This window comes from Atractosteus spatula, chromosome 8 (assembly GCF_055471065.1).
Source record: "Atractosteus spatula isolate fAtrSpa1 chromosome 8, fAtrSpa1.hap1, whole genome shotgun sequence".
NCBI classification, from domain to species: Eukaryota; Metazoa; Chordata; class Actinopteri; order Semionotiformes; family Lepisosteidae; genus Atractosteus; species Atractosteus spatula.
The window spans coordinates 7,925,344-7,952,296 of record NC_142713.1 but is presented as its reverse complement, the minus strand read 5'-3'; the positions used below and the strand labels follow the sequence as shown (position 1 = coordinate 7,952,296).

At 39.6% G+C, this 26,953-nt stretch overlaps 1 protein-coding gene across 5 annotated transcripts in view; it reads left to right on the top strand.

Annotated features, from left to right (window-relative positions):
• Positions 1–23,637, top strand: part of tead4 (TEA domain transcription factor 4) — a 50,206-nt gene extending 26,569 nt beyond the window's left edge. For 2 of the 5 annotated variants that reach the window (XM_088923967.1, XM_088923966.1), the window contains 10 exons: positions 2,627–2,691; positions 4,325–4,387; positions 6,318–6,458; positions 7,924–7,967; positions 8,921–8,982; positions 9,653–9,783; positions 13,436–13,609; positions 18,924–19,064; positions 21,668–21,820; positions 22,444–23,637. In XM_088923967.1, coding sequence (XP_088780093.1) covers positions 2,627–2,691; positions 4,325–4,387; positions 6,318–6,458; positions 7,924–7,967; positions 8,921–8,982; positions 9,653–9,783; positions 13,436–13,609; positions 18,924–19,064; positions 21,668–21,820; positions 22,444–22,557 — 1,088 coding nt within the window. In that variant the 3' untranslated portion in view covers positions 22,558–23,637. The remainder of the gene's footprint in view (positions 1–2,626; positions 2,692–4,324; positions 4,388–6,317; positions 6,459–7,923; positions 7,968–8,920; positions 8,983–9,652; positions 9,784–13,435; positions 13,610–18,923; positions 19,065–21,667; positions 21,821–22,443) is intronic. The other 3 variants (XM_088923969.1, XM_088923968.1, XM_088923970.1) reach the window with 2 other exon arrangements.
• Positions 23,638–26,953: the final 3,316 nt, after the last annotated feature.

Below are 26,953 nucleotides of genomic sequence, written 5' to 3'. Positions count from 1 at the left end.
AAATGACCTCTCAACTGAGAATCTGGTATAGGACTGAAGAAGATGGTTAAGGCTAATGTGATACGTTAAGTGGAAGGTCTCTTAACCCCTTAACCTCTTAAGAGACCAGAAGCCACTATCAACTATTTCATCATCAATAATGAGCCTAAATCTGAAGTTCTATGTGAATAACAGATTTGAAAACATAGTACCTTGATAGAGACATTGTCAGAGAAAAATGCCCCATCAATATCCTTACAGTAAAGAAAACAGGCTTAGTGCCCCTGAGTGACTGATCTAGTTAAAGCCTGGAGTGTGTAAAGATAGCTCTCTGAGAATTGTGCAGGATTGTACTAGCTGGAGATGACTGAGAAGCCTTCATCTTACTGCCTAATGGCAACCCCTGTGGTTAGATGGACATCAGAAGAGTCTTACCTTGTTTTAAGCTCTGTGAGAAGCCACCTTTAAAGGTGCTATATAAAATAAACTTTATTATTATTAGTTTCTTGTAGTAGAGTACAATTAATGCACAACAAAGCTGAATAAGGTATGGTAAATCATGATTCATACTGTGGGAAAACATGGTACAAAAAGGCAAGGTTTAAACATAGCCAAACCATGAAACTAATGTGCTGCTATATTTGCTACCAGTTAGAGTTGAGGGAGGTCAGCTTGGTAATACAGACGTCTTATATTTTAGACAGAGGGCTAGACCACATCATGTTTTTTCACCTGACTACAATGGGAAATATAGTGGTGCACAAATGCAGCATTCTGTTATAATGGAGTAAATCAAATATTTTATGCATAGATACCTAACAACCTCAGAAAATCATCAAACTCAATGCATAAATCTCGACAATCCAAAAACGTGCCACACATATAGGAAAGGTGAAAGGGGTTGGGTAGAGACACGTAAATGCAGTTGAAGTATAAAAAAGCATCATGATTGGCGATTTCAAAAATAGCAAAGGAAGAGTGGTATGTGTGTACACAAAGTAGTATGAGTTGTGAGTTTCTCACTGCTTCCGTAAAGAAATTGTACAGATTGAGCTGTGTTCCTAGGTTTCGTGCTGAAACTCTGTATCTGCCATGGACAAACAGCATTCACGCACATTTTTATATATAGTACAGCTACAGCTGTTTAGGGGTTGTGGAAAGACAGCCATGGCCTCTTATTAGTTATAATAATAAATAATAAACTTTATTTTATATAGCGCCTTTAAAGGTGGCTTCTCAAAGCGCTTTACAGGATGACAACAACAATAAATAAGAAGAATACACAAGATAAAACACAATTACAATATATGGAGGAGACCGTGGATGGTGGTACTAAGAAGGGCAGAGGGGTTATTATAGTTAATATAGTTACTGAAGGTTGTGCATTACAGGTTGAAGAAACAATGGCAGGGGCTAGACCTTAGTTTGCAGCCAGTTTAATATTGGTCCCCGGCACTTTGGGCTGAGGGAACTGGGGCTTGTTTAAGAGGTCTACACACAAACCTCGAACCCCCTCATGGTGGGAGGGAAGAAGGCCACATGACTGTCACACTGAACCCCCACCCCCCCCCTTTGAAACCCGAGTCCTGACGGAGGAACAAGCCGAAGATTTACTGCCCCCGTTAAAGGCATATTCTATAAACATTGACACACAGGCAGCTGCCACGGCCCTTTCAGCACCAGGGCCTTCATCGGCGTAAGCTCCAGTGTGGCTCCTTTGAGGAGAGCTGAACCCGGGGGGATCGCATAGCAGAGAGCCGGCCACTCACCTGCTCCGCCAATGTGACCCATCTGTCAGCAGCATCCTCGTTTGGACCAAATGATCTCTGTGAGAAAACTCATCCCCTGACGTCTCTTGTCAGTTTCTCCTGGCCGGGGAGCTCTCTTCGACAAACATTTTTAATTCCACACAGCGGCGACCAACGTTTGTCTGAAAAGCGTTAGGAAAAGAAGAACGAGGCTTTTAAGTGATGCCAGAATTGCTAATAAAGATTTCTGTAGACGCATGTCCAAGATCCTTTTTATAGGTTCCCTGGGTTAGAAAAATATGACCCACTTTGCTTAGAAGCTCAAAACATTACTGATTTGATTCTTAGGGAATAGAATCTTGTAAGAATTTATACTGAGGGAGCAGAAAAGCAAATGTACTCTTTTGAATTTGAGTCTATGTGAGTGTATTTGCAAACAATCACAAGGATGAAATATGGGACACCTGGTGTTTACCATATTAAAAAAGCTTACAGCTCAGAAATATGAACTCAGTCTGACTGATATATGCCAGTGGAATCGTCTTTCCAGTCCTGATTTTATGGGGAAGTTCAGTCACATCTTTTAAATGTATTTTGCTTTTTTGGATTTTGGGAAATATTTTTGCGTTTTACAAAACATACTGGCGAGTAGAATACAACACTGAAAACTATTCAAGTGGTAATTGGAGTCTGGGAAGTCAAAGGAAACTTCCTGAATATGCTTTTCACATTTTTAAGCCATACAGTATAGCATCACCATAAAGCCCTGGCTATAAAAAGACATCATTTTGTTTGTTAATGAGGAAAATTTAATTTGCCACATGCAGTCTATCTAATATCCTGTCTAGTATCCTGAACTGCTTTATTTTGTTTAAAATATTTTCCATTTGCACTTTCAGGGCGAAATGAGCTGATAGCAAGATACATAAAGCTGCGAACAGGAAAAACCCGAACAAGGAAACAGGTGAGAAGGGAATGAAGTATCATCTTCCGTTTCGAAGTGATTCATTTGTTAAACTGCGCATCTAGAGCAAATGCATGTGTTATACTGGTATTGGTTATTCATTGGATAATGTGTCTACCCCAGTGCACAAGTTTAAAAAAAAAAGAAATCTACATTAAGGTTCGCTTTTTATGTAGGAAAGGACTTCACATAGACGTAGTAAAGGCACTGGGCCATTTAACAGTCAATGGATATAATCCAAATAACGTCATTAATAAAAAAACTGGCCGTTGTCTGAAGCACTACTAAAGGTTTGCAATTCAGTAGCACATGACACCAATTAAACTTTTGAAAGCTTGTTGGGAATTTACCAAAAAAGGCAGGGATCCACACTCAGCTGTGCAGACTGATTGTCATGAATACTGAGTGTCCCAAATGACTTGCTCCCGTTCCCCAGTTTACAAGCACCTTAGGGAAGGAATGTCAGCCCCCTCCTCTCTAGCAAACCAGGCAACAGCTCAAAAGGGTTAGGAAATATGTTTCTGAAAAACAAGAATCAAGACTGAGGAACTCTAAGTAGGCCTGATTTTGTGAATGTGTATGGAAATTGGCTGTAGATTTAATACCTTTGCTTTCAAAAGAATGAGCGTTCATAGAAAGGACACTGGGTCTCATTAAAACAAAGGTACTTACTGCCCATGATAGTATATCTAATACATGTCTGAGAACCATGCAACTCTAGAAAAGCCTGAACCCACCCTGTTGTTTGACACTATAGTGTTATGACAGCTTTGAATCTTATGTGCTCATAGCCTCCATCAGACAGGTATCCATCTTTAACAGGAAGCTAAAACAGCCAAAAAGTCTCTCCAGTTTAATGAGCTCAAAGCTGCTTGCATTGAGGAATGCATGAAAAAAGAGTCACAGCAGTGATACTCTTCGCAAGCTACAAAATAAAATTTGCATGCTGAAATAGGCACCAAAAAAGGAAGAGTTAAGTAAAGGCTATCAGTATTTGAATGTGTGTCCATGCATGCTATCAGCTTCAGCATTTTGGTTGGGAATATATTGTCATAATGTTACATAGCTTTCATTTTCAAATGATATTCTAACTTTTATTACATTCTGCTTTTGCATTATTTATGTTGTACATGGCACGTACCTGAAATATTACAGTGGATTTTGAGCAAATTGATTATTAAACAGATAAGAATGTATTGTGTGCTGTGATACAGTAATGAATGCAAGGTTGTTGGTCTGGCTCTGTAATACATCACATTTCGGAACAAATGGACAGAATAAACTACAATCATCAAAAGAGTGTGACTGAGTGGAATGCTGCCTAATGTGTATCAACTCCGTTATCTACTTGCCATGAGAGATAAGGGGAGCCAGGATCTAATAATAGCGTTGCTTCCAGGACAGAAACAGCTTCCCCCTGTTTTTGCTTCTTCGGCCCAGTTTTGTTACTGCAGAGTGTACCGCACAATCTCATTGTTGTATTTTTGTAACCTTTTCAACTAGGGTTTCTCCCAGTCATTCGTGTCAGAAATAGAACCCCTTTGGATTCCAGGGTTGGACTGAGCTCAGACTGAATCATGTGACTTTTTTTTAGCTTGACTTTCTGTGTACCCTCTGTGTCTTTGTCATCCAGGTGTCTAGTCACATTCAGGTGCTGGCTCGACGGAAGGCCAGGGAAATCCAAGTTAAGCTTAAGGTAAACGCTGGCGGCTTTCTTCAGTTCACAGTGTTCTTTTGAACATCCCACCACAGGATTTACAGTCTGTGGTGCCTTGTGGGAAGCATAGCTGATGAGACTGGGAAGAATGGCTACGTTCTTCAACTTGCATCAATGTCGTGTGCCTTGAGCAATGTGTGCACCACAAAGAGCTACAGTGCTAGATCTGCTTGCAGTATAACGGAACACAAAGTAAAACATTCACCACAAGTGGCGAATTCTATTTCTGAATAAAAATGTGCCTTTCTGTTTTATGGAGTCATTGAAGTGATTTTCTGTGAAATTGCCCTGATTTGGTGTGACCCACAATTCCCTTTGCCTTTTTTAGCCGTCTCTGTTCATAATAAAGTAGGACACTCGGTCATAGACATTATATAAGCATAACTAAACACCAGAAAAACATCTAGCAACTTTGTTGTTTGCATAATCCTAAGGTCTGATCAAAATGGCTGTCCTGAAAGCTAATATTTAGACGATGGCATAATTTCTGTATATTTTTGTCAGTGTACTGACTAAAGGGGTTATTTGATTTATTCCCATTATTCATTGCACCCTGTTCAGCCAAGAGGCCAAAAACTCTTGGTATTTCACGATACCAGGTATTTCAAATACAAGGTATTTCCTGGCATTTCATTAATGAATATTTATTTCCAGATTGAATTAACTGTAACTAATTAAATGTTATAGAAAACACTGTAGGATGAAGTCCAGTGCTTCACTTTCTGCAATATTGGGTTAAAACCTGTCACATTTTATTATTTTGTAAAAGGTATCAGGGCAATATTGCACTGTTTTGGTGTGTTACATTAATTCTTTCACTATTTAAGACATTAAATGTGATATTTAACACAGCAATCAATATGCAACAGGTCACAACTCTGATTGTAGCCATTTCTTTTACAGCAAAGTGGTGGGTTACACTGGTTGTACTACACGACAAAAATATTAGGTCACCCCCCACCAATAATGTATTGGCCCTCTTCAATCAATAAGAACAGTTGGAAGAGGACGTGGCATGTACCTCACAAGGGTCTGAAATTTTTGTAGTCCAATTCCATCCCTTTCTTCTTGCACGGGGATTTCACTTGAGGTTGTGATGAAGGTAGAGCTGACCTGCTCATATCACTAATTTTCAATAGGATTGAGATCTGGGGTTTGTGTTCCGGCCAATGTAGGTGATGGAAGTCTGTTTAGTGCTCCTCAAGTCCACACCTTTTGTGCCAGTAGCTATGTCACCCTGCAACTCACAACTGGCAACCCACTGAAGCTCAGCAGGTGTGAGCCTGGTCAGTACCTGGATGAGAGACCTCCTGGGAAAAACTAAGCTTGCTGCTGGAAGAGGTGTTAGTGGGGCCAGCAGGGGGCGCTAAGCCTGTGGTCTGTGTGGGTCCTAATGCCCCGGTATAGTAATGGGGACACTATAATGTAAAAAGGCGCCGTCCTTCGGATGAGACGTAAAACCAAAGTCCTGACTCTGTGGTCATTAAAAATCCCAAGGTGTTTCTTGTGAAAAGTAGGGGTGTTACCCCAGCATCCTGGCCAAAATTTCCCATTGGCCCTTACCAATCATGGCCTCTTAAAAATCCCCATCTATAAATCAGCTTCATCACTCTGTTCTCCTCCCCACTGATAGCTGGTGTGTGGCGAGAGTACTGGAGCATCATCCAGGTGGATGCTGCACATTGGTGGAGGGGAGTGTCTAGAAAAGCGTTATATAAGTGTAAGGCATTCTTATTATTATTTTCTGCTAATTAAGTGTATTAATTTGATGGAGGTTCCTTGTATTTTGGCCAATGTGTGCTGTGTTCTATAATGGACCCCTAAGCTAAAGCACTCCATGTTCAGTGGCCACCCAGCCGGTGATACAATGCCCTTGCTCTTACTCTTGGCTCTTTATGGCTTTTTGCAGGACCAGGCAGCCAAGGACAAGGCTCTACAGAGCATGGCCACCATGTCCTCTGCCCAGATCATCTCTGCCTCTGCCTCTGCCTTCCAGAATAAAATAGCATTGCAGGGGCTGCCCCGTCCGGCTTACCCCACTGCAACTGGGGTGAGCGTTCCTGATCGCTCGGAAGACTATCGGTTCAGCACTGAGGCAATGAAGTGTCAGTGTGAAAATAAAAAATGGAGTGAGCAACCCTGGTCCTGGAGTGGAACCAGGAAACCCTGCTTATGTTCAGTGTGGCACATAACTGAGAACTTGGCCTAAGGGAATACTACAGAGCCTGTGTGCCATGATCTCTAGGTTCATAGAGTATACTGCTACTGTGGCGGGACTAGGACAGTAGAAGAGGCAGTGCTGTTCTGATGTGTCCCAAGTGTTACCTTGAGTGACATTAAAATACTGCCTGTCATCTATTTTCTTGGGCGGCACAGTGGTTAGCATTGCTGTCTCGTAGCACTGTGCTCTCCTCAGGTTTGTGTGGGTTTCCTCCCACAGTCCAAAGATATACTGGGAGATTAATTGGCTCGTGGGAAAATTCGCTCTGGTGTGAGTGTGTCTGCCCCAGACACTGGCATCCCCTCCAGGATATGCGGTACTGTGCACGTGTTGCTTGCCAGAATAAGCTCTGGATACCCCATGACCCTGAACTGGATGAAGCAGTAAATGGATGGATGGATCTACTTTATTTTCTTTCAAAATGCTGATTAATAATTGAGTATATACTGTATATGACTATTAGCATATATTAATCCTTCCTGGCCAAAGTAAGCTCAGCAATCCAATCAAAAACACTTGGCCAGCAGCACAACACCTCTTGGGAAATTTTGGTCACAATTGCTTTACATGCAAACAGGATTTGTCATTTTTGTCAACTTGGAGATCAGTACAGTTACAGAGACACTGCAGCCCTGATATTTTGACCTTGTCTGAGTCTTGGGGCGGTGACTGTTTTGTCCAGTGAAGTAAACGATGAAATAAAATAATTAATCAAATGGACTTCTGTGGCATCTGCAGAGCATAATTGACATTGTTCTTTTGGGATTTCTGTGTATATGTATTCAACAGTGGGTTGGCAAACAGAAATCACTACTGAGCAATTAAATCCCAGTTTCTGCAATCTGCAGTTTTTTTAAAATAAAATGACAGGACCAATCTGTTGTGGCTTGTTGCAAAATATACAATATACTGTACTAAATATATTAAGCTGTTTCAGTGAATGTGGGGGTACAGAGGTCTCAACACCTCGAGAGAATAGTTTTGAAGGAAAACTTAGATGTGTACAGTTTCAGTCATAGGATTACATATGTTCAAGGTTGGGCACAAAACATTTAAAAAAAAGTCAAATCTGTGTCTTCAGTTGCACAAAAGACAGATCTGTGTCAAAGGTAAAATACATACTCTATCTTTAAGCACAAAAAATTTAAATGGAAGCTGGGCACTGAGCATTTTGTATGGAGTCCACAGCCAAAAAGTGACCCTTTTGCAATTACTTAGCACCTGATAGGTCTTATGTGTCATTTTTGCATGTTTTTGCACATAAGCTAATGATGGAAATTTATTTCCATTTTAGTTTTGGCATGGAGCACTACCAGGACAACCAACAGCTTCTGAAGAGTAGGTGAAATGTGTGCTGTGGATATTTTGTTTGTTTTTTTTAGGTTTTTACAAGCATAACCTTTAAAAATCAATAACATGATTGAAATCATCAGAGGGTGACTGCCTAAATATATTCCTCCAAGCCAATGTGATGATAGATCAGTTTCTGATACATTTCTGTCTTTCAGGAAACCAGTACAGGTACTTTTGGGTTCACAGTAGCAACAGGCACATAGATAGGTATCATAGATAAGAGAGAGTCTTCTCTCCTTTATTTTCCTCATGTACAAATGTTTCACACAGTGAGAAACTGATAGAAAACAAATTTCAAATAAAGTTTTAACCTAGTTCATAAAGTTGTGTGGCACATAAATCTGCCAGTCAGTATGCTAAGCAAGGATCAGACATGCAAACATTTAAGCCTTTTATTCAGTGCAGAATATTATACAACAGCTTCCAGAAGTTTACATCTGATAAACATCCCTGACTTAGATGTCAAGTGAACTCCAGACTTGGTGGAGAGGGAGGGGAATAGAGAGAGACCCCTAACACCCCCTGGCCACCAGTTGTCCTTACTCAGAGGGGCTGGACACCTGACTTGTGAGTGAGACAGAGAGAAGAGATGTGAGAGGATTGGGGGCATATGCAGTATAGTTTGCAATTACAATAAAAAAAAGCTTCTACTGAAACACTGTTATTCCCTATGTCCAGAGTCTATATTGGTCTGGAATGCCCAGTTCATCCTGGCACAGTGTGACAATGTTCTGCCGACAGCTCAAGGACACTGATGTTGTTCTCTTGAGCGAGCTACTTCAGTTAAATGTTCAGTTGTGTTATTTGGGTACAAATGTGAGATGCTTTGGACAACAGACACATGTTGCATTCTCATTCAATATGGCTTTTACATTTAGAGAGAGGGAGCATTATCATTTGAAGCAAGGCTCATGCAGTACTTTAACTTGTTTTTCCAGTGTCAAGCCTTTCTCACAACATAACTACACCATTCAAGGAACTGGGCCACCTACAATAACAGGTAAAGACTTTTGACAAGATAATTTTTACAAAGTATGATGAAATTATCACTCGTTGAGATGTTTGCAAGGCTCCCTTTCGTTTTGAAACAGAGAGTGCCCATTTGTTTCTGCCATTTTCTTCATTCTTTTTTTCACCGGACAGCACATCTGCATTCTTTTTTCCTTTCTTCTTAAGTGAATCGCATGTAACAGTACAACACTATATATTTTTAAATAGTTCATTTATTAATTCCAAAATTTAAGGGAAATTATTGATTTTAGTTTACATGATTTTCTTTTTTTGTATTTGTTTTGAATTTTACTTGCTCACCTTTAAAGCATTATTTTTAAGGTCTCTGTAGGAGTGAAACCTTACAACACCTGTGTTTTGCCTCAGCTGGTAGGTAGAGGACATCTTTTAATCAATGTTTTATCCTTCAGTTTCCTGTTTGATGTAAAGCCTGTGAGAGGACGGTAGGTTCAGACGAGATGGAGACTTCTGTCTGAACTACATTCCCCAGAAGGGGAATAACCCGTCATCCTTAGTCACGTGACCCATTGGCACAATACAATTGGCTGGCTGACTGAGGATTACAGATCATTTCTCACAGCCTACTGGGGAATGTAGTTCAGATGCGAGTCTCAGTCTTTTCTGAACCTACCTCTCGTGCCGGCGTTCTGTCTTCACAGGGTATGAGAGCACAGTAGGCCTCACAGCATCCCCTGCTGCACCCTCCTGGCAGGGTCGCAGCATCGGAAGCTGCAAACTCCGCATGTTGGAATTCTCCGCTTTCCTGGAGCATCAACAAGACCCTGACACAGTAAGCAGAGGCTCCTTGATGATTAGAAGTTTGATAAAAGAACTCCCTAGATCAGTGGTTCTCAAACTGTGGGACCGAGTGCCCACAGGTGACGCTAGATGACCCTGGAAATGTGTTGTGTGCACTGAAAAATTGGGAATTGAAAAATTGAATAATTAAAAATTATGTACATTTTTCATCTGTAATTGACCTAATCGGTTTCAGAAAGCTTGAGACGGGTTTTCATATTTTCTATTTTAATCAAGTTAGTTTGTGTGTCAGATACACAGCTGACGTACTGTACTTGGCTACGTCGATACAGTGCGCGCTAATATTTGAGTGTTCATACTCCTCTCGAGCTTTCAGAGAGACAGCTTTGCACCATGTTCGCCAACAGAACAAGTGATCGAAAATGAATACCTCGCCATAATCAAGTATTATGTCATGGCTGAAAGGAATAGACACCAAGAGTACTGACGCCAGTTCCGATAGATCACGCACACCTGTTGAGAATGAAGAGGATTACACATCGGCCACTAGGGTTGCCATATCTGAACATCGAAAAAAGAGGACACCCTGAGGAACTTTAATTATTGCCTTAACTGGGAAGGGGGTCAGGATGGAAATGCTTTTCAAAATATCCCACGTTTTATGTTCATTGGTAAAGTAACTGTGATGATGTTTAACTGTGTGAAATGCACAAGACCCCTCAATAACAGTATCCTCTGTTCTGCTGCCAGATTTTACAAAAGAATCTGTTAATTTGGTTGAGGAACTCTCTCCTCGAAATGCCTTTTTGTGTTTGTCTGAGTCAACGTGAGCTTGCAAGTCAAGTACACCTTTATTTTCCACGGAGACAAAAGTACCAGGCTTACACACCAAACATTCAGCTTCCCAGTCTTCTCTGCCACTTCGAAAACATGGAAATGTAATTTTTAGTTCTGCTGTGCACTTTTGCTTTGACATTGTGTTTGAGGGTAGGAAAACTAGAAACAAAATAGGGAGCCTTTCGAGGGAATGCTTCTGCACTGCACAGACTGAGTAAAGACACTGGTATTGACGCCCGCTTTCACTCTCTCATGACATAATCATACACGTACAGAACGAAAAGTGCTCAGTGCTATTTTTATTATATATGTGTGTGTTGGTCATTGAGATTTTCTGGGGTTCCTATGAGAAGATGACTTGTAGGTGGTATTTGGATGCTTTGGTTTGATCAGGGGTGGTACTTGGTCCAAAATGTTTGGGAACCACTGCCCTAGATACCCTAGGCAAGATTAGCCTGAGCCACCTACAGTATAATACAGTAGGCATGCACTAGATCCACATTGAAATATATGGTTTATGTATTGGAGTTTATGTTAAAGGCAACATTCATTACAGCATTTTACAATCATGGTTTCATGGTGTCATGGTTTTTATATTGGTTTATATTCAAATAATTAAGAAAAGCAAACAGAAGAATGCTTTCTAAATAGAAAAGTCAAACAGGTAGACCCTTTCCTGTCTTCTCTTAATGGACAGTGAGGCCAGTTAAGCCACTGATAAGGATATTGTTATTGATATTGTTCAGATGTGGTCAGCAGACATATGGTATGTCGGAGATCTGGAAAGAGATCAGTTCAATGTACAGACCTTCAGCTGGCCTCTGATGGGGTCAGTTAAGTATCATAGGCTTATTTTACTTTCATACATTGAAAATGTGCCAGCTACCTCCATTAAGCCACACATGGACCCCTGCCCAACTGACTGAGGGACTCTGTTCTGAATGTGAACCTTCGCAGAGATGGTGTACTGCTGTTTGTGTCTCCTCTTTCTGTGTAGGAGGACTGAGTGATCAAATTTAGATAAGTTTCACTGTGGCAAAATGAAAAGTGATGGCTTCATAGATTTGCTAAAAAATAGCATCTTCTAGGACCATTCGTTTATATATGAATGGCTGTTTTCTAAGAAAATAATATCTCTAGATAAAAAAAAGTGTTGGAATTATTTGTACAGACTGAAGATGCTTAGCTTCTTGTGATTTACTTCAAAAGTTACAAAAGGAAGACTGAAGTTTTGCAGTTTGAAGGAGAAAGCTGATTCCAGTTGTCAATCCATGTTAATCTCAACAAGCAGGGAGCAGGAAGTGTTTTTAAGTGTCCATTTTGCATTAGTTCTAGGCAAATATTTTACAACACAAATTATTATTACATGAAATGGACTACCAAGCTAGAGTCCAGAAGCTATTGTGTTGACATTTTTTAAAATGAGTCCTTTGTATTTTATGGAATTCAGTTCAGTTTCTTTATCATATGCAGAAGTGCAATGAAATGCTTATTTGCATGACAAATAAACTGAACTGAACTGAACTCCATGGTGTATGGCAAAAGAGATACCTTTGCAGGCCTCGATGTCTGGTTTTCATTGTAAAATGATTTTCTTAGATCACTGATTTAATCACAATGAATAGCAAGGTATAACATGCCCCGCTTTTTGCCTCTATGTTGTTCTGAGGAAGTGACCATTGATGAAAAGCCTGGCTGATTCTAAGGAAAAACACTCAGTACTGCTGGTGTTGGGGTATTTATTTTATAACACAGCCAGACATTGAGGCCCCGACTAGCTCTGTTGGTATAGCATGAGACCCATAATCCCAGGGTTTGTGTCCCACGTCGGGTGCCAGGTCCTTCATGTTGGAGGTTGGGCACAAGGCTAACAACCCTGTCCTGTAAAAAACTAATATTACAGAAACAGCAACAGGATGTTGATGCCCCTACATGCTGGGAGGCATAATAGGCAAAACATCCACCTCCACAGCCAGCCATTATTTAGGTGCTAATCCTTACTTAGTACCTTATGGTCAGCAGACAACAGGGATAGCATTCTGTTGTTCACCCACTCGTGTTCCATTGAGTTGTGTGAGTCGCCTACAGTGAACCTGTTGCCCTGACAGCGCATGTATTTTGGGTATTATACATTATAGTATTTTTTACTGTACAGTTGACTACGCATGATGTATTATTCCAATACACGGACTGTTGAAATAATGTTAAAATTATGACAATGTTCTTTTTTTCCTTTGATGCAGAAAGGCCAGTCATTGATTAGTACTTGCTTTTCTTCGAATACTTTGAAGATGATAAAAGTTGCTGAGGGACTGCTGTGTAAATGTGATTGCAGCAGACATTAATCATATGTACATCTTTACAAACTGTGGTACAAGCTACTCTATATATTCACAGCCAGCACAGCCTCTGGCTCAGCTCAGCATTTTTCATGCAGAGCATAGAGGTGTTAAGAACTGATCAGGTATCCAAGTGCCATATTTAAGTCACATGAAATGTTATACATTAGGTTGGTGTTTTACTGTAATTCAGGGTTGTGCCCATGTATTAATCCATAACCACTTCTTTACTCGGAGCAAGTAAAGGTTTATTCCATGCTGAAAAGAAAAGAGAAACAATGTTTGGGCTGTGGAGCCTTCTTCAAGGGTGTTATTTACTATGTACATAAAAACACTCTTGAGTTACCCAAATATTTGTCTTATAAAAAGAAGCAGAACTTTATCAAATGAACAACCAAGACTACAATTTGTTTTGTTTTTTTTCTGTGATTACTTATTTCCTCTTTATGACTTGACAGCTCCATGACAATTTCTGGAACAAAGTGCCTTCTCCCTTGTATTTTCTAGTACAACAAGCATTTGTTTGTCCACATCGGCCAGTCCAACCCAACGTTCAGTGACCCTTACCTGGAAGCTGTTGACATCCGGCAGATTTATGATAAATTCCCAGAGAAGAAAGGAGGCCTTAAAGAGCTGTTTGAGAAGGGACCCTCCAATGCGTTCTTCTTGGTCAAGTTTTGGGTGAGTTTGTTTGTTTAATTTAATACACGTTTTGCCCCAGATGAATTGAAAATGGATGTCCCTCCTCTTTCATGTTTAGGTGTTGACGGTCCAATTCTGAATTCTTCCAAAGGTTTAAGCTGGAAGTCTCCGTGAGACTCAGTGAGTCTGTCATAAATAAGAAAAAGATATTTGCATTGCTATGAACAAGTAGATTACACTGATCTGTAGACTGTTTTTTAACAAACGTTAAAGACATTGCAGGCAGTAGTAATTCCATACATCCACTTTATCCAATGCAGGGTTGTGGGAGAGCCAGAGCCTATCCCAGCAAGGAATGAGCTCAAGGCAGGATACACCCTGGACAGAACACCAGTCCATCGCAGGGCACACACATACTGTTCAAAAACACATGCATACCAGAAACAAATTATTCTACCAGTATGTCTTTGGACTGTGGGAAGAATCCCATGCAAATTCAGGGAGACCATACAAACTCCACGCAGATAGCAACCCATGAATTGAATCCAGCTGCCAGTGCTGTGAGGTAGCAGTACGTACCTCTGTGCTGCCCTAATTCAAGACAGTAGTTAAATATCAAATTGGCATGACAAAAAGCACACATTTTGTGTTGTGTTGTTCATTCAGTAATTTTATATTGCTTTTGACCCAGTCAGTAAGAATTGCAAGAAACCTGCATCATCATTGAAGGATCTGAACTGACAATGTCCACCAAGTACATGCAGTATCTTTAAAACTAAATCCAGTCGATTAAGACACAGGATTAAGAAGGACAAGGTTTATATATTAAAATAACCTTTTTAGGTAATTTACAATTCATTATAACATATTTCCACCAAACACAGAACTAGAATTATCAAGAACTGCATGACAACTAACATTAAACTGAGTTGAGAAAAAAAAATAAACCGATGCTTAACAAGTAGATGGCATAAAGCTATAAGAGGTCAACATTTGTGTGTCTGGTTTATAACTCAGCTAAATCTGAAAATTATAAGTTTTAAGCTATTTTTCTGTTTTGGGGGCACGTTTTTTCCTACAGCTGGTAATATAGAATATAGAATAATGGAGGTTACAGTATGTGGATAGATTGTACTCTTTATATGCAGAAATACAGGTTTGAGGTAATTGCATGAAGCATATTGAAAGAAGAGCTTTGAGTGCGGGCAGTAATGTATTTTAATGTGTTTAAGTGAGGTCAAGAACTAGTACAGTTTACGTAATACTCTATTTCTTTACTTGTGGGGGTAGAGAATTGACACCTCGGTTTTCCGTTGTCATGGCGATGTCACAGTGCACTTGACTGGCAGCTTTTTTAAGCCGTGCTGTGTGGTATCCCAAGGTCTGGTGGGCTCACATTCCCCATCACTACAATGTTGAGGAGCACGATGTGCGTATTGGATCAGAATGTAGCCGAGGGGAGAATGGGAGGGCTGCTCTTTGAGAGGGAAACTCGAGCTCAGACACCTGTCCCACTGCTCTCAGACTGAACTCTTTCTACACGCACACTTATTTATAGGACCCAGGCCCTGAACAAGCACAGTAAGGGGGAACAGGGACACACACTGTACAAAAGGCCAGCCACCAGCCTACTTATATAGAGGTTCCTGTCTCGACTCCTGTGTCGTGTCCTCGCAACACTCCTAATCTAGCGATAGACTAGCTACACTGCTAATAAGCTACACTAGCTACACTCCAAATAAGTAAGCAGACAAAAATCTCATAAAGTGAAGGATATCACTAGGCTTTTTTTAATCAAATTATCAGAGTGGAAATAACCTTCTTAAATTATTAACAACCATTAACATTAACAAAGATATTCCGTTGAAGACACGTGTGATAGCTATTGAATGGTGATCGGATTATGATCGTAATATTTTATATTTAAAGTAACCTTCCTTAAAAAGCTGTAAACTTTTATTCTCTGAGTTTTCAATGGAAGCAAACCTATATATATAGTTATATATATTGTGATATGGAAGAGGTAAAGGTTCATTCCATGGTGAAAGGTAACGAAAAGAAACACAACATTTCGGCTATGAAGCCTTCTTCAGGTGAGAAGAGAGAGGGAAAGCCAAGAAGCAAATAAATAAGGCATAGGAGAACAAAAGACAGTAGGCAAGAATCAGAATCACTTTTATTCGCCAGTATGTGTCAGGTACAGGAATTTGCCTTGGCACATTTGAAACCTGCTCAACACAAAAATCACACAGGTGCAAAAGGAGAATTAACAATTACATTACATTAATTACATTGGACAATAAACAAAAGATGGGGAGACACAAAAACGCAGTCGCAATATGTGCTCACAGTACAGTACAGATGTGTGGAACATGAAGACATTACAATATATACAAGACACTAGCACATTCACATTTTACAGTACGGTGGAAATGACGAACAATGGACACTATAGTATGTGTAAAATCCTGGGTTCGGTAAAATGTTTCAGGCGTTCATGTGAAGGACAACAGAGCTTTCACTGGCCGATTATCAAACTTTATTGATAAAACAAAAACCAAAACTAGCTGACCAAACCAGAAGAAGAAGAAAAAGAATCAAGAATAACGGACACATTCTCGAGCCTGCATTCTCTCCTCAACCGTCCACACCACACTTTTCCCTGGGTCAGAGATTAAATAAAACTTCACTTGCACCAAACACATTACCACACACTGAACACTGAACATGTTGACCCAAATATGTCTCACATATGTAATGAAGGGAAGGGGACAAGTGATAATGATGCAGATCCCTCCTAGAAACATGTATTGTGATATAATTTTATAGATACCCATGACTCTTTGAGTGACGAAGCTTTTCTTCTTGTTCATTCAAATTCATTCCCCTACATTTGACCTACCTAGTTCCACTTCTGAGTCTTGAATGGTCCCCTGGATTAACTCTATCTACACACCTGTAGAATTGTATATATGTGTAGTACAAATCTCTCGGTCTCCTTTATTCAAGGCTGAAGAGATCTAGATCTTTTAGCCTGTCCATGTAAGATCATTCCTTGAGCCCAAGAATTATCCATAAACCTCTTTGAACATTTTATAAGGATATAATACCAATTTTGTTGTGTGATGACCATTGCTGAGCACAATATTCTAAATGAAGTCATTGTAATACATTGTAAAATTGAATCTAACATCCATCTGTCCATTTGCTTACTGCTTCTTCCAATTCAGGGTCACAAGGGACCCAGAGCCTATCCCAGGTGCAAGGCAGGGTACACCCTGGATGGGACACCAGTCCATCACAGGGCAGACACACAGACACAGACTCACACCTAGGGTCTGTTGTCTCAGAAGCCAATTAACTTGCCAGTTTGTTTTATATGAGAATATACCATCGTTAAAAAATACTGAATTATTTTAGATTTGTTCTTTTTATTTCAATTAACTGGACAGAAGGACATTTAATAAATGACAGTTTAGTTTTTCTTACATTTTTATTTTCAGAACCTCTTTGATACATTCAGGAGTTTGATAAAGCAAATCTTGTGAAACGCGCTTTTTCAAAACAAAAAGAAAACAATTGTTTTAACACGGGCAAGTCACAGGTCTGCCCTCTGGGGTCCTGAGGTGTGGGTTGGCATGGTGATAGTGACAGGTTGCTGACCTACCTGGAAAGTGATGGCATTCTGTACTGAATTTCATTTTCTACCCTCCATCTGCAGAGTTGCCACTGGCCCTGTTTTAGCAGATCGTCTTGCACCTTAGAAGTGTTGAGAGAATTGGATTTCTGCCAGCTATTGTAAATTGTTACACAGGGGCTGGCCTAGGTGATTCAATTTACAAATCGTGGGGTTTTGATTGTAATCGGATGAATTCCCTTGCAGGGCATTGAAGCCCTTCTATTAAAGAGGGGTGGCCTGGGTCATAGGAAGTTAACGGGCTACAGAAATCAAGACAAATGAGCAAATTATCTGGTAGTAAAGATGAAAAGGAAATAAAGGGAGCCAGCAAGTGATTTAAAGGGCCTTTATTAAAGAAGATAACTGAGGGGAAAAGGTAAAACCTGACTATAATGTTACTAATGCCCCAGATGACACCACCTGGCTAATAGGCCAGGTCTGCAATAAATTGTAGTAGAAGCATCTGGAGACAAAGCCTGGATAAGATCTGAGAGCCATATGGGTATACCAGTGCTAATCTATGTCAGTGTGAAGGCAACTGGAGTACATATTCCTGAGTGCTAGCCTCTTGATAATATTGGAATAGCACTCAGGAATATGTATCATTGTTCTTTATCCCAGTGAGGATATATTGCTTTTTACATATTACTATAAAGTGTAATGGTGAGAGTTTGTGCTGTATTTCTAATGTTTCCTTATTAACCTGGATGCCACAGGTCATATTATTCAAATTCGTGAATCATTGCCAGTACAAGGATGGTGCTAGATACATTTGTAAACTGACATTTCAACACCCTCTTCAATATTTTTGGTATAACATTATTTGTATTAATGCTATTTTTATTTCGAAACAGTCCAAAGTATATTATTTATTATCCGTTGTTACCATTGTTTTGAAAGCTTTTGAAAGAAATATTTTTTCCACATTTATTGTTTGATATAGATAGAATCTTTTTGTGATATTATTGAATACTATTTGATTGTGTTCATGTTTTGTATGTATTGCATTGGCTTTTAGATTCTATTGACTGTTTTTGGTACGAGTAGGGTGGGTCAAAATGTTAATTTAAGCCTTGCTTCTGAGCATTAGTCTTTCATATTCAGTCTGCATGTTTTTGGCATACAACACTTAATGTAATGAATGGGCTCTCCATTAAGGGGAAGTCATCTGTCATTATCTGAACCAGCATTGTCTTGGTTGCCTGTGCCATTACTTTTTGTGTAAAACATTGTGCTTGTTTCTTTGGCAGATGTCCTCTATTTTGGAGTTTGATAACTTTGATCAATTCCCCTTGCAAAGTTTCTCTTTTAAAAACTAAGTGTATAAATAATCTATAATCATATGCAATATATGTAGAAATAATATTTAATTACACAGAATTTGGCATCTGATCCAGTCTGATTTCTTAATTAATACTTTCATTACTTCCTGCAAGTGATGAAGCAACTGCATCTGCAGAGGATGTGATTGTTAAAAACATTAGAACATCATTGAAGTCTGAAGTCCATTATTATCTACTGCATAATGTAAGAAACTGTGAAGGAAAGGCCAATAGAGTTAGCCATACCTTGACTTCTTTGATGCAACAATCAAAAGCTTTAAATCTTGTAAAAATGGAGCTGTAAATTGGGATTCAGATGCATTTTTGCTCTGTTCTTTTTGCAATTCTGCAGGCCGATCTGAGCATGAACATCCAAGATGACAGCGGCTCCTTCTACGGCGTTTCCAGTCAGTACGAGAGCTCAGAAAATATGATCATCACCTCTTCAACCAAAGTGTGCTCCTTTGGCAAGCAAGTGGTGGAAAAAGTGGAGGTAAGGAGAACAGGGCAACTGTGCTCAGGAACCAGCGGGTGGGTGTGTTTGTTCAGTGAGCTGCAACAGAGAACAGACAGAAGGAAAAGAAGAGTATTCTCCATTTAAAGTAACACAGAACTGCTGTACTGGAGTGAACCTTAATTTCACCTTTCTTTAGGGTTCCAAGCTTTGCTATCAGCGAAATAAGCCTTCTTTCTGCTCTTTATTAAATGTATGCAATATTTTCTGTCTAGATATTTTGTAGACATTTGCTTGCAAAACAAACATTAATAAAAATTCAGGTGTGTAAATATTATTAATTGAATTATTTTGTTTAATTTTTTCAACTGGGGGTAATGGAGAACAGGACTGCACCCTTCCAGCTCATTACTGTTCTGATTCAGATTAACTGTGAAAGGAAAAGGACAGTATGATCCATTTCTCCACCATTTCATCCTCCGGACACCTCCTTGCTGGCTTAACTAACTAGAACGAGAGAAAAAAAACAACATTTAGTGTTTAATACCTGAGGGCAAAACCATCTATTTTTAATTTCTGAAACAGCCTGTTTTCTAAGTAGAAAAAGTTTGGCCATGGATCTTCAACACCGTCCAGTCAGTCTTGTTTTGTAGGTAAAGTATCAAAGAAGTATTAAAGTAAGTAATTAGTTCAATTAAGACAACTTTGGTCCTTGAGGGATAGAAAGTATTTACAGTACATTTTAGTTCTAGATGATCTCTAAATTACTTAACTCATCGGGTGTTTAATTGAAATTGATCCATATCTTTAAAATGTTGCTATCTAATAGTGACCTACAAAACCTGCTGGCGTGGGGCTCTTCAGAGCAAGCTGTTAGACTCTAATGTATGTACAGGATTCTCTGACAGCTCTGTGAAAAGCGCTCATCTACAGCACACACGCAAATACTCACATGATGTCTAATTTCGTAAGATTCCGTGAAATTTCGTTGTTGGTGGAAAACAGAAAAAAGTAGTTATGGAAACAGTTTGGATTGGCATGTGAATGTGAATTTCTAGAGAGGGCTTTGGAGTTTTTCACATCTGTTGTGTTACGGATTCAAAATGTATTTATTTGGATCTTTTTGCCATTGATCAATACAAAACTTTATATAAACGTCATAGTGAAAATATATGATCTACAGATCCTCCTAAATTAATTAGGAATATAAAACAGAATACAAGTAGTTTCATATAGATGCACTCCCTACCATAGCACACCTAAATGTGTGTGAATATGTTTGATAGCCACTGTATAGATACTGTAAATATACTTAGCTGTGACACAAGCTGTGTCTGAAATGCAGTACACTAGGAATTGAATATCTGTGCAATCAGAATTAGTTTACAAATCCACCACCTTTAAACTATTCTTGATGAGACTCCTAAATCCCTCAGTAACAGCTCTATCACACACAAGACACATCCACACAAGTTTACAGAACTCTAGTCATAGTCCAGCTATCCTGGCTTGTCACACCAAATATATTAGCTCCCATGATTAATTTTAAAAAACCAACAGCTCTTCAAGTGGGTAATCAGAATGAAAGCAAACCTTAAGCGTCACTCAGATCACTTTCACTGCTAATATCAGCTCTCCTAGACTCTGTAGGCACTTGGTTATGTCACGTGAATCACCGTTGATTCTCGTGACCTAGGGGTCCGTGCAAGAACCGTGACAGAGCGATCTGTGCAAGAACTCCTTTTTTTAGACTATTCTTCCGACCCCTCCTAGCTGCACAGTCTGGAATCAATCTAGCCTCCATGCTTAACTTGCACTGCTTTTGGCAGCTCTTAGTATATTCATCCTTAACCATTCCTTTGGCTTTCGCAAAAATAGCTTCAATTAGGGCTGCTTCCGTTGGCCATATCTGATGTATGATTTGAGAGGAGGAAATGACAAAACTGGTATTGAATTAGAAGGGGCAAATGGGGTTATGTATGGCATGATACCTGTCTGTATGTTCACTAGAGCACATTGTGCCTCACAATCAGAATTGTATAACAACATATGTCAAAAAAGAAATGCATTTCAGTTTTCCACGATGACACTTGGCAGCATGGTATTGCAGTGGTTAGCATTGTTGCCTTGCAGTGCTGGGGGCCCGGGTTCAATTTCCTGCAGTGCTATCTGCAAGGAGTGTGTGTATTCTCCGTGTTTTGGCGTGGGTTTCCTCTGGGTGCTCCAGTTTCCTCTCATAGCCCGCTGGTAGGTTAATTGGTTTGTGGGAAAACTTTCCCTCGTGTGAATGCGTGTGTCTGTGTATGCCCTGAGATGGACTGATGTCCCATCCGTGGTGTATCCAGTCTCGCTTTCGTTGGGAGACTCCAGCTACCCTGCAACCCTGTATTGGATAAAGCGATACGAAAATGTCTGGGTGGATGATAGCACTGAAGAGAGGAGTCATTTATATTCTAAACTTCGTGTCTAGATTCATTAAAACCTTTTATGTTTTCCACATCAGAACGTTCAGAGCACTTTTAGAACCCTTAGAGCACATTCTCTACTCACTGCATCTTTTCCTGTCCATGATACTGTTGTCCAAAGCCCTTGCTGTAATCTTTCCTAAATGTAGCCTCCATCTTCATGTTTTGTCCCGGCAGACAGAGTATGCGCGGTTTGAAAATGGACGCTATGTGTTTCGGATCCATCGCTCTCCGCTTTGTGAATACATGATCAACTTTATCCATAAGCTGAAGCACCTTCCGGAGAAATACATGATGAACAGTGTGCTGGAGAACTTCACTATCCTACAGGTTAGTAACCCCAGACAGCACCAGCATGTTTTAATCAGTCTTATCATGACGGAAACGCAAGAGATTGTTAGCACTCGGCAACTCAGAGTCTGTTTACACATTGCTCAGAAACGCCGATGCACAATATTCTGTCTAGATTGCCCTTTTCTCTTTTTTAGTGCTTAATTTGTTTTTTGAAGTTAGTTAGAAAGAACTGCTGAAGGTGAATTCCAATAGTTAAGATCTTTGCTCTAACTTGTTTTCAGAAATTCAGTGCGAGCTTGCTGCTAAATGTATTGGCTGTCTGCATTTGTATATTGTATTGAACAAGTAAACAATGCATTAATAAGGCATTGAGCAGTTTAGAATATATTACGTGATATTACACTGGCCTGGTTAAAACAAACCATATTTGCAAACACGTAGTATAATAAAATAGTACAAAAAAATTAACTGTGTTAACTGCAGCACACAGAATGCATTATTAAAAGACATGAGGCAATGAGCATGTTTAACACACAGTGGTTCATGTTTTGTATTATGTAAAGAAGATTGAAGATTGAAAAATCTTTTTCCCCATGTGTAGTTTTCTGACAGTGTTTTTGTCAGTACGCAGTAGAGTAATGAACTGTACTTGTTTCCAGGTAGTGACAAACAGAGACACACAGGAGACACTACTTTGCATCGCCTATGTGTTTGAAGTATCCACCAGTGAACATGGTGCTCAGCATCACATCTACAGGCTTGTCAAAGACTGAGGCATTGTGGGACAGATATGGCTCCTCTTTTACACTCGAATGCCATGGCAACCTGCTGCTGTTGACCTCAATGGAATCAAATTTTCTTTGTTGAATGCCTGGACATTGTTTTCCACAAAAGGATAAATGGAACCAGAAATAAGACATGGGACATTTAATGACAATGAAGCATTTACATTTTGATAACTAATTTGAATGTTCAAATCTCTCTGGATTATTTTAGTTATGAAAGCGAACACCAGACAAATTGCATGGACTAATTTTTTTTAGTTTTATAGTTTTTTTTTCTTTTGTTGGTTTAATTCATTTTTACACAATTGCATGTGAGGATATGCAGTGCTGGGAGTGCCCAGAAAAAAAAAAAAGTTTCCTGGGCTACAGAAAGAAACCTGAAAGGATGTTTTCTGACCTCAGATGGATTTTAATTCTCTGACTGAAACTTTTCTGTTTTAAAACCACTTTGTCCTGCCATCTCTTCTGAATCTGTTACAAATCATGGAGCTTTGGTCTACCCTACTGAAAATATTTTTAGCAAATGAATAAGACTTACCAGGACAACCTACTGAATATCATTTTTGTTTTACAGATTTTAAAATATATATATTTTCACATACGAAAGACAACATAATGAATGGTATTTTAATTGCCCTACCTGTCAGTGTTATTTATCGACCGATCAAGGAGGGCTTTAGTTAAAAGTAATATGAAAATGAATGTCGAAGGAGAGACAGCTGAAACTGGTGATGGAATTGTAATGTGCCAGCGTGTTTAGTTGTAAAGGGCTGCACTGAACCACTTTATTGATCTATCTCATGGTTTAGATTAAATCTGAGGTTCACTGGGAATGATCTAAAAACAAACACCCTTTGCAAATATTTCACTTCAACGTCTGGTTTAAAAGCAAGTCAAATAAAGTTGAATGAGAAAAGAAAGAAATGTTTTTTTTAATGTTTCAATTTGTCTGCCTATGGGAGGTTTCCTTTCCAAGAAATCCATACAAAATGTTTTCTTAAGTATAGAGTTTCATAGCATTTTAAAAAATGTCAACATGTGGAAATAAAGCTACAAAACTCAGTCTCATTAAATTAGTGTGTGTTTCCTGTCCAACTCTACTCTTAGCTGTTCCTATAGACCAGCTGTTGTCTGGGGCTTGTACTGTCACATTACGCCAGAGATGTAGGGCTCATTATTGTTGGCTCAGCTGGGACCAAATTGTGCAACAGTGTGAGAGCCTTGCTTATGATAGAAAGCATTTCATTTGATAAAAGTGGTAGATGGTATTTAAAGCAATGCTAAACAGATCACATACATGATACTGTATGACTGACAATTATAGCTTTACACATTGACTGCCACCTTTCTTTACCTATCCTGTTAACCCCCCTGTTCCCAAAAAATATTCCACCGATGACCATAAATGTGTATTTTCACATTAGCTATCTTCACATACTTCACAGTTTACACAGCTGTAGAAATACATTGACTTAATATGGTTTTTTTTTGGGGGGGTGTGTGTAATTTATCAAAGTGCTTTGTTAAATTACGGTATGGCTCCCCAGATCTTCCATTAGGAATTTGCCAACCCTGGTCATGCTAAAATGAACTCTCCTGACAGACAAAGTGACAGGCAGACATGTGTCTTGAGCACAGTTTCACGCTGCTAAAGGAATAAGCAGAGAATAATTCCAATGTAAAAAAACATTGGAATTTAATTTTGGCTGTGGAGTATTCTTCACACACCTGAAGAAATGATTTTTAGTGTGCTTTACTTTTCAGTTTGGAAGTAACCTCTGCTTATTCCTTCCCCTACATTTGTGTCTAGTAGCTTGTTGATGTGTGTCAGCAAGCATGCAGAAGGCAGATATACAGTATGTGTGCTAATTGATTAGAAGTTATGTGGGAAAAATTATCTGATTGTTTCTAATGATTTCTTCGTTCACATTATGCACAAGTTGATAATCAAGAAAATACCAACTTACATTTGTGTCTGTAGTGGTTTAACCTTTTTGTTAGGTCCTATCTGCCGACCTGAATTAATTGACGCGTGGTCTTCTATTCTGAGTGCTCATCCTGCTAGACCTTTTGTATCCTGCGTTACAGCACGGCTGTGTGTTGCAAGGTAGCAGTGGTGGTTAGCAGGCTGAAACCCAAGTGCTAGGGCTCGGGGAGTTTCATTGGTTGCCAAGATGGGCTGAAGTCGGAGGGCCCAGAGCTCACTGAAGGCGGTCGAGGTGCTGTGAGGAACAAGGAGAGTGATGGCCAAGTGGAAGAAAGGCAGACACAGCTATTGAAGATGGCAGCAGGCAGGGAAATACACCACTAGGTAGGTGCTTGCTGTCCTGGGTCCAGGCAGATTTGGGGATTCTAAGTCTGGGGATCTGTGGGAGATTTGGGATTCCATAGGAATTGCCAGGTTTGGCCTACCTGTCATGTGGAGATGTGCCGAGTACTATACCGCTACAGGTGGCTCAGTGAGGGAGCACTTTTCTAGTGGCATTTAGGAAATTAAACAGAGCCTTGTGATTTTTTGATTAATTAGAAGATTGGGTGCCAATAAGTAGGTGGATGTTCAGATCAAAAGGCAACCTGAACGCGTCCCGAGAACCTTGGGAGGACTATAAGCTCTTGGGGATGTTGCGGTCTCCCGAGGCAACTATGGGCTGTGAGCTGCTGCCAGTCTGGGTTTTACATCTTCTGTATAAGGCAAGCAGCTGAACTCTATACAGCCAGGTTCCCAGTACTTCTTACCATACACTTCCTTATGGCTTTTTAACAAAACTTCCTCTCCACCTCAAAGAACTCATCCTTAGGATTTAATGGATACATTTCCATCGTTAACTAAGCTGCATTTAGTACTGAGAACAAGAAACACATTTTGCACAAATTAGTTGAACAACGTACAGTACCCTGACTTCATTCAAGAAACAGATCTTTAGATTAATTATGTTCTAGCACCTAAATGAGAATGGTGGACTGATTGGACTCTGTTATATTACATTTCTAAGGTTCTAGTGTACAGTAGGAAATGAAGGTTCCTGCATTCCTCTTGGTTATTGTGTCACAAATACATCTGTTTTATCGTTGTTTTATCATTTTCTTGTTATTTTACCATCTCCCAGAATTAGTTGTGACAAAGTTTTCACAGAGCTGGGCCCACCTGTTACAGTACCAGTATCCTGCCACCAGAGGGCACCCCAACCTCAAGTGCCTACTTCATCTGTGCACCAGAGTTGCAGATCAACCCATCCACACCACACCTCACCTCTCCAAACCTACTTAAACCCTGCTATTTATTCAAGCTGTGCTTAGTATTGTTGTCAAGTCTTTGAGCTCTTGAGACAGCCTTTACTGAATTCTTTTTGGACTCCTTGCCTGACTTTTGGATTTTGGCCTGTTTCCTGACCTTTTTAGATTGTGTTTCTGGTGCTTGATACTAAAATTGTCATCTGGCTTTGAACTTTCACTCACCTCTTGACCCTGACCTTGGAACCCGTATAGGTTCCATTCCCAGACTTCTGACTTGTGAATCAACCTAACAACCTGGGGAAGTCTTTTAAAACTGAATGATGCAGAGCACTATTTTCTTTGCTGAACATTGATGCACTGGTGCTGTGCTGGTACGTGGGCTCATCATTTATGAGCAAACAGGAGTCAAAATGTCTAGCTTTGCTTAGCTTACTAAAACCTTTGAAAGCTTTGTTCACCATAATGAAAATGGTTGAAAACAGGTTCCTGTTGTTTTTACTTTTTTTGTAGTGATGAGTCGCACAAGTCAGCACTCCAGAAAAGGCTTTCCCAGTTCTAATTCATGTGACTCCAATTTCTTGTAGTTTGTCTTCCAAAAGCGCTCTTGGCGATTAAACCAATACGTAAGCTGAACAAGTAAATTGGTAATCGGAGCTTTGAAAACTGTTTTCAGTTCCTTAAAAGATGAAGATTTCAAGTTTTTGTGGACTTGTATGGAAGCTTATTAGCGCCACAAAGAAAAAAAAACACATTTATACGAGATAGTATCTCGTTTATACGACAAGGTTATTGCATTTATACAAGAAAAGTATCTTGTTTAATGAGAAAATTGTGTTTCAACAACAGTTTGTGAACAAGGTCGCCTACTATATTAGTACTGTTTAGTGCATTGTACTGTACAGTATATGCAATAATTTTGTCCGGTGCAAAGTAGCATTAACTTTAATAACAGTAGAATATTGTCAGACTCCTATTTTTTGGGAAAAAAATAATCTAAAGGAGCACATGTATACATGAAGCACAACACCGTTTCAGTAAGGATTCCCACGTTAAATGCGTATTGTTTTAGTCGTTACTGTGACAAGTAGAAATGGCACAGCTTTCCAAATGTGTGCTCTTTTCCAAAAAGAGGAGTGTGACGATATTCTGC